General features: G+C 40.9%; 1 protein-coding gene across 1 annotated transcript in view; it reads right to left on the bottom strand.

The window, feature by feature from the left end:
* The window catches only part of LOC308074108 (reticulon-3-like), a gene marked incomplete at both ends in the record, with an annotated part of 16074 nt that extends 9480 nt beyond the window's left edge, over positions 1 to 6594 (bottom strand). Inside the window, one exon of the mRNA XM_080413441.1 lies at positions 6525 to 6594. Coding sequence (XP_080269567.1) covers positions 6525 to 6594 — 70 coding nt within the window. The remainder of the gene's footprint in view (positions 1 to 6524) is intronic.
* Positions 6595 to 8565: the final 1971 nt, after the last annotated feature.

The raw sequence follows: 8565 nt of genomic DNA, 5'->3' as shown, positions 1-8565 counted from the left end.
CCTTCAAAAGTGTACAAAAATTTTTAAGTGAAAATTCCATTCCAGTGATCAATGGCAGGTGTTTTTCTCTCACATTTCTAAAGCCTTTTCAACTGCAATGAAAAAAGAAATCTTTGCCTGCGGGTGTCGCTGGTGAGGGATTTTGCCTGTCAATCATCGCCTCTGCTCCGCCCCCCCCAAAGGAAAGGATAGGGGAGGGGAGGGGCGAGGAGGAGAGTGGGCGGGATTATTCGACAGTGACCTCACTGTCGAAGGGCCAAGCTCAGATTACTTTTCAGCCTAATTATTCAGAAAACCCCAGACCACAGAAAATCCACTGAATGTTTTAAGTTCAGGTTTTTTGGGTGTAATTGAGGTCATAAAACCCCAAATAAAACATTGAAAATAAAAAAAGTGAAAATGAATGTCATGATACCTTTAACCTCAGTAAAACTATGTCTAAACCTAACCTTATTCCTAACCTTAACCTCAGTAAAACTATGTCTAAACCTAACCTTATTCCTAACCTTAACCTCAGTAAAACTATGTCTAAACCTAACCTTATTCCTAACCTTAACCTCAGTAAAACTATGTCTAAACCTGATCTTATTCCTAACCTTAACCTCATTAAACTATGTCTAAACCTAACCTTATTCCTAACCTTAACCTCAGTAAAACTATGTCTAAACCTAACCTTATTCCTAACCTTAACCTCAGTAAAACTATGTCTAAACCTAACCTTATTCCTATATTCCTAACCTTAACCTCAGTAAAACTATGTCTAAACCTAACCTTATTCCTAACCTTAACCTCAGTAAAACTATGTCTAAATACAAGAATACAAGAACCGCTGGTCCGCGGAAAGAAATTGGGGGCGAGCGTGTTTTGGTGCGAGTGTTCCGGTTACCAACACATGCTGTCAATAAGTAACCAGAACAGTGGGCCCCTGACAACACTGAACAGTGGGCCCCTGACAACACTGAACAGTGGGCCCCTGACAACAATCAACAGTGGGCCCCTGACAACACTGAACAGTGGGCCCCTGACAACACTGAACAGTGGGCCCCTGACAACACTGAACAGTGGGCCCCTGACAACACTGAACAGTGGGCCCCTGACAACACTGAACAGTGGGCCCCTGACAACACTGAACAGTGGGCCCCTGACAACAATCAACAGTGGGCCCCTGACAACACTGAACAGTGGGCCCCTGACAACACTGAACAGTGGGCCCCTGACAACACTGAACAGTGGGCCCCTGACAACACTGAACAGTGGGCCCCTGACAACACTGCCCATCATTTCTTTAAGATGTATTTCTCTTTGCTTTTACATCTCATTTCATTTGTACATTTCCTTTACAAATGAGGGGGTAAATACATATAATACTTTCCCCCCTTAATTACAGTACATTTAAGGCACAATATTTCCACACATCTTCCAATATTAAAATGTCCTTAAGGTAGGATGGGCAGGCAAACAAATAACATCCTCAAGCTCATGTCACCATGATCAGCCATAACCATATAAGGACTTTCCAATACAGCTACGGACAAATATGGACTGTGTCTAACCTCAGTGTGTCCTTATGGCTTCAGGCCTCAGTGTGTCTGACCTCAGTGTGTCCTTATGGCATCAGGCCTCGGTGTGTCTGACCTCAGTGTGTCCTTATGGCATCAGGCCTCAGTGTGTCTGACCTCAGTGTGTCCTTATGGCATCAGGCCTCAGTGTGTCTGACCTCAGTGTGTCCTTATGGCATCAGGCCCTAACAAATCACTCAGCATACAGTATGGCCATAAACGGAACAACGACTGACAGATAGAGATCTCCATATATGGCCTCACTAATGCTCATTATAATATTATATTATATCTTATCTTCATATAATTGGTCCTCACTAATGCTCATTATAATATAATATTATGTCTTATGCTCAGCAGCGACTGTACTGGCTCCGCCGCCTATCCACCTGTTTCCTATAGGCTGTGTGTTTTCCACTTCCTGTCGATTTCATTGGATATCATTGGTCATCTGACCAGTTTCATTGGATTTCATTGGATCAAATCGACAGGAAGTGGAAAACACACAGCCTAGGAAACAGGTGGATAGAAGTTTGGAGTAGGACACCACGTCCTCAGGCTGTATTACAACAGTTCAGTTGAAGGCGTTCTATCAGGCTGTGTCATGGCCTGGTATGGGAACTGTAGGCCTACGGCCAGAGAAAAGATCAGCCTACAGCCAGCAGTACGATCAGCAGAGCGTATAATGGGAGGCGAGCTCCCAGCGCTCCAGGAACTGCACAAAAAGCGGTGTGTGGTCAAAGCCCAGCTCATCATGACATCAAGGACAAGCACCACCCAAGTCACAAACTGTTCAAACCACTACAACGACCGCGGCCGGGCAAGGGTTCCTACCGCAGTATCAAGAGCAGCACTACCACGTTCTGGAACAGCTTCCACCCGACTGCCGTCAGACTGCTGAGTGAGGCATGAGCCCTGATGACAGGCTGGTCTCAGACCTTTGCTCTTCCTTAGAATCCACCTACCTGTGGATTATACCAGTGTCAGTCTACTTTATGTGGATTATACCAGTGTGTCAGTCTACTTTATGTGGATTATACCAGTGTGTCAGTCTACTTTATGTGGATTATACCAGTGTGTCAGTCTACTTTATGTGGATTATACCAGTGTGTCAGTCTACTTTATGTGGATTATACCAGTGTCAGTGTACTTTATGTGGATTATACCAGTGTGTCAGTCTACTTTATGTGGATTATACCAGTGTGTCAGTCTACTTTATGTGGATTATACCAGTGTCAGTCTACTTTATGTGGATTATACCAGTGTCAGTCTACTTTATGTGGATTATACCAGTGTCAGTCTACTTTATGTGGATTATACCAGTGTCAGTCTACTTTATGTGGATTATACCAGTGTGTCAGTCTACTTTATGTGGATTATACCAGTGTCAGTCTACTTTATGTGGATTATACCAGTGTCAGTCTACTTTATGTGGATTATACCAGTGTGTCAGTCTACTTTATGTGGATTATACCAGTGTGTCAGTCTACTTTATGTGGATTATACCAGTGTCAGTCTACTTTATGTGGATTATGCAGTCGACACGCATTGACATTTTGCACCTTAATCCCATGTACAACACACTGACTTTTGTCTTTTTGTCTCCGCCAGGCTGAAAGGCATGGCGAGAGTATGTTCCTTCCTCAGGGAGAAGGCAGCCCAGGTGCTCATCCAGGCTCTTGTCATCTCCCGCCTGGACTACTGCAACTCCCTCCTTGCTGGTGCTCCGGCATCTGCCATCAGACCTCTGGAGCTTGTTCAGAAAGCTGCGGCTCGTCTGGTGTTCAACCGCCCCAAGTTCTCCCACACAACCATCCTTCTCCGTTCTCTACACTGGCTCCTTGTAGCGGCTCGCATCCAGTTCAAAACCCTGGTGCTAGCCTATAGGGCCGTGAAAGGAACAGCTCCTTCTTACCTCCGGGCTATGGTCGATGCCTACACCCCTGCCCGACCACTTCGGTCTGCCACCTCGGGGCGACTGATTGCCTCGTCACTCAAGGGTCCTTCTGGCCGATCCACACGGTCACGACTCTTTTCTGTTCTGGCCCCACAGTGGTGGAATGAACTTCCCACTGATGTCAGGACAGCAGAGTCACTGCCCATCTTTCGCCGCAGACTGAAAACCCACCTCTTCAGGAAACACTACCCTTCCTCTCTGCCTGACCTACTTGTTGTTAAAGTAATACTAGGTAACGTTTTCAACAAAACTAAAGTTAAATTGTATATCTTTTGCGAGTGGCAAAAGTTTCACAACACCCACTCCGTGAATTTCACCCCCGGAAGCCTTTTATTTATATATTTTCTATTGAACGTGTACGGGGGGGACTTTCCCGGGAAAATGACGTTCCTGGCCAACGTCATGACGTCGTGGCCGACGTCCTCAGGAACTACCGCAACGGTTTCCTGTTTGGCCAGGAACTACCGCGCTATTAACAAAAAGGAACCTCACGCTGATTTTAAGATAATGTAGGATTGGAAGATCGAAAAAGAACAGAAAAAGAAAGCACAGCTCATGGTAACTAATGCTCCACTGGCTAAGAGAAACGATCCGTAGATAGTATAAAACAATTAAAAGATCGCTTTTTGAAACGCTTCCGGCTTCCGGTGAAAACGAATGGAATTCTGGGTAATCGAGGACTAGGGAAATTGTATGCAGTGACGGTAGTGACCAGCAGAGGTTGCTAAAAATCGTTATTTGTGATTCTGCATTGTACAACTTTAACTAGTTGTACGAACGCTTGTTTTCTATTGCTGTATTGTTTATTGGATTATTGGATTGTTTATTGGATCTTGTTTAGTCGATACACTTATTTGTTTTAGCTCATGCTCATTTGATTTAGCTATTTTGTCTCATCTGTTTAAGGAAATAGGTAGCTGATATATTGCACTTTTACCTTAGCGCTAGGTATACTCTTGGTTGCTTGTTTTTGCAGAAAATACACTAAAGACTTCTGGTGATTAGTAGTTTTCGTTCCCTACCTATGTTGAATACACTTATTGTAAGTCGCTTTGGATAAAAGCGTCTGCTAAATGACTCTAATGTAATGTAATGTAATGTTTTGCACCCTGTCCGTCCGTCCGTCCGTCCGTCCGTCCGTCCGTCCGTCCGTCCGTCCGTGTGTCCTGTCCGTCCGTTAGCAGCTAATATCCGGTACCGTTGGCCCTAAACTGTGCACACACACTCCCTCGATGCCAATTCAGAACCTCTGCCCCACATTTCTTACATGGGCCTGCTATAGCGCCACCAGGAGGCTGATTTGTGCAAAACCCATTTTTTTATATTACTCCTACAGATTTTATCCAAACGTCATGCAAATCGGTACACAGTATCTCTATAGTCATGTGATCAACACAGATCTGTCCGGTTTTCCTCATTGGCTAAGGTTGGCTTCCAAAGTTTGCAGGATTGCTCCGTTTTGAACAAAATGCTTCAAATCATGAACGCAGTGTCCGATTGCCGTGAAAGGCCTAAGAACAAATGCCACCCTTTTCACATTGGCCTATTATAGCGCCACCAGGAGGCCACAATAACCTACCTCACCTGTGCTCGGAGGAACACTTTTTCTAGTTTATTGTGTTTTTTAGCACCTTAACTAACGTCCATAAGTATATCATCAAGTATACGTCTGCTGCTATGTTCACACACCTTTATATCTCATGTCAGGTACCATGTGTAAATATGTAGATCATTTGTTTGATCTCCTTTCCCCCCCCTCTTCTTCCCTTTCTTTTTTTCCATGGAAATAACGATACGATGGAACTATGCATGAAAACACACACACAAACACACACACAAACGCACACACACACACACACACACACACACACACACACACACACACACACACACACACACACACACACACACACACACACACACACACACACACACACACACACACACACACACACACACACACACACACACACACACACACACAGAGCCACACTAAGCCCAGTTTCAACACTAAGTCCTTTAAAAGAGGTCAGCTGACAAATACACAACAAGGCTCCTTTGTACCTAAATATGTACCTTTATTTACTATGACTATAGGATACAATATGTACCTTTATTTACAGTAACACTGTAATACAATAAAGATACATCATAAATACAGAGTCCTATAACCACCCATTACTGATTTTATGATCAATTTGAAGAAAAAAAACAAAACAAAGAAAAACAACATGGATTCAAATATAGAACATTCAAAAATATCCGATCTACAAGCTCACAGCGTGTTGCTGTTAGAACAGAACAGGTTCTATTAGCTTGTGTTCTCCATCGATGATGTCACTGGTAGGCAGATGTCTGAACATCAACCAATGAGACACAGAAATGTCTTTTATGATGTTTTATATTATTTTATATAATATTCTATAGTATAAATATGAACTTTCATTAGATCTATGGCTTATGTTATTGGTGATTGTTGTATTGATTACTTTTCAAATGAATCGAATAATCGGAAAGCACCTTTTTTTTTCTTTACACTTAAGCTCATTTGAAAATAGCAGATCTACAAGCTCACAACTCATAGCGACGTGCCACATTGTGAGCTTGTAGATCCGTTTGAAAAAAAAGTTATTTTGAATATTTTCACCTATAAATAACAAGCTCAAAATATTTTGTGCTCCAAAGCACCATGGTCAAAAAGTAGGGAAAATAGCAGATCTACAAGCTCACAACACGTCGCATATTGAAACATTGTGAGCTTCTAAATCTGCTATTTTCCATAGTTTAATTTATATTTCATACCTGTAGCAGGCTTCCCTTTGTTCATTATATTGATTAATATTCATTAATATTTCATACCCGTAGCACTCTTCTCTTTGTTCATTATATTCATTAATATTCATTATATTCATTAATATTGATTAATATTTATATATATTTCATACCTGTAGCAGTCTTCATTATATTGATTAATATTCATTATATCGATTAATATTCATATTTCATACCTGTAGCAGTCTTCTGTTTGAGCAGGGAGGCAGAGTTCACCTCATCACTGGGTGTGGTGGAATCTGCCATCTTTTAAGTTGATTAAATGATAACTTATTAAACTCCTCTTGGTGGTATAAGTATTTATATATACATATATTGTTAGAGTATAGATGTGTGTTTAAAGGTGGCCGGTCTGGTCCTGGTCACTCAGACTGTCGATGCTTCCCTGCTGCCACTCTGTCTGTTCGCCGCGTTACGCTCACATTGGTGACCCTGTGGAATCCCGTGACTTGAAAAAGATAATTAACCCCTTAAACCCCATATGGGTGGCCGCCGGAGTCCCTCAGGGCTCAATGCTAGTGTATTTTCTGTTTTTCTGTTATTGTGGGGGAAAGCTTTTCAACAATGCTTTTATGACTAGAAGTCTAAGAATGCTGAGCAATATATAATCTTTTATTTCATATCAGAATAAAATAATAATAATTTAAAAAAAACATTAAAAAATCTCTTTTGTTTTCGGGCTTTGAAAATAGGAAAACACCTACCATTTATTTACCATTTATTTACCATTTATTTACCTCAACCATCGTCAGAAAATGACCTGAAAACATCCAGAAACCATTTTTGGTGTAACACCTGGATGCAGCCTCGTAGAGGGGAAGTGTCTCCCTCTAGCGGTGGCTCAGTGACATGGTTTGATCTTCTTTTAAAGTGAACTGAGCTATTAAGTATTTATTTATGATGTATTATTTATTATTTATTATTGTATTTATTATTTATTATTTATTATTTATTATTTATTATTTATGATTTATTATTTATTATTTATTATTTTATTTATTATTTTATTTATTATTTTATTTATTATTTTATTTATTTAGAATTTATTTAGAACTTATTTAGAATTTATTTAGTATTATTTATTCAAGTAATTATTTATCAAAGTAACATATACATATACTCGAGTACTCAAGCACTGTAGCCTACTTATAGCAGCTTTAAGTACAATTCTGAGTTACTTTTTTTTATTATTCTTTTTTTACTCTAAATTTTTTTTGGAAAATATTGAATAATTCCAGGGGGTCCCTGGCCTCCATAATGAGTTACTACAGCGTCACAATCATTTTAACCACTTTAAACATATTTTATAGATACAAATAGCAGATCTACAAGCTCACAGTACAACAGTAGTTGAGTAAATGTACTTAATCACTTTATACCACAGAGTAGAAGTAAAAGTAACTGAACATTGGAAAATTGAAATACTCCAGTAAAGTAAAAAATAATACCTCAAAAGTGTATTTATAAGAACAGTACTTGAGTAAATGTACTTAGTTACTTCACACCACTGATGGCCTTGACATGAGAAGACTTTAAGAAGCTCTGCCTTATTTAAGCTTCATGAGGACCAGCTGTGTGTCTTCATCCTGACGCTCTGTCAGCAGCTCTGCTATTCACATTGACTAAAAAGTCCATTACCGTGTGAGGTCTCCAACCTTAGTCAAAATAAAGACAACGATTCTGCTACTCATCAAAACAAAGAGTTTTTGTGTTGTTAAAAAACTATTCTCTACGGTGGGAGACGTCTCGGGACCCCATCTTTTCTGTATAGTACACTTTATGGGGCAGAAAAAAAACATGTCCACCAGACGGATATTATTTTATTTGTTCCACTGCGCCCCCTACAGATCTGGTCATTGGTAATTTATATTGACCAGATCTATAGGGGGCGCAGTGGAACAAATCCATCTGTCAGACACATTTTATTTTCTGCCCCCCAAAAAGTGTATTATACAGAGAAGGTGGGGTCCCGAGAGGCTGCCCACCCTGGAGAATAGACTTCTAACAACACAAAACAATCTTTGTTTTGACGAGTAGCGAAATCGTTGCCTTTATTTTGGTAGTAAAAGTCGGAGACCTCGCAGGTAGTGGAGGTTTGAGTCCATGGGGAATGAACCGCACCGTGTCCTAACAGAGCGTTAGACAGGCCTCACTGAAGGCTGCGGGACAGAGCTTGATTAGGAACAGGTGTGTCTGCAGCCAAGCCGCCCCGCAGAC

Source organism: Gymnoscopelus braueri (assembly GCF_963280865.1).
Source record: "Gymnoscopelus braueri genome assembly, chromosome: 2".
Taxonomy (NCBI): domain Eukaryota; kingdom Metazoa; phylum Chordata; class Actinopteri; order Myctophiformes; family Myctophidae; genus Gymnoscopelus; species Gymnoscopelus braueri.
Note: the sequence above shows the minus strand (reverse complement) of the source record. Positions and strands in the feature narration are given on the sequence as shown.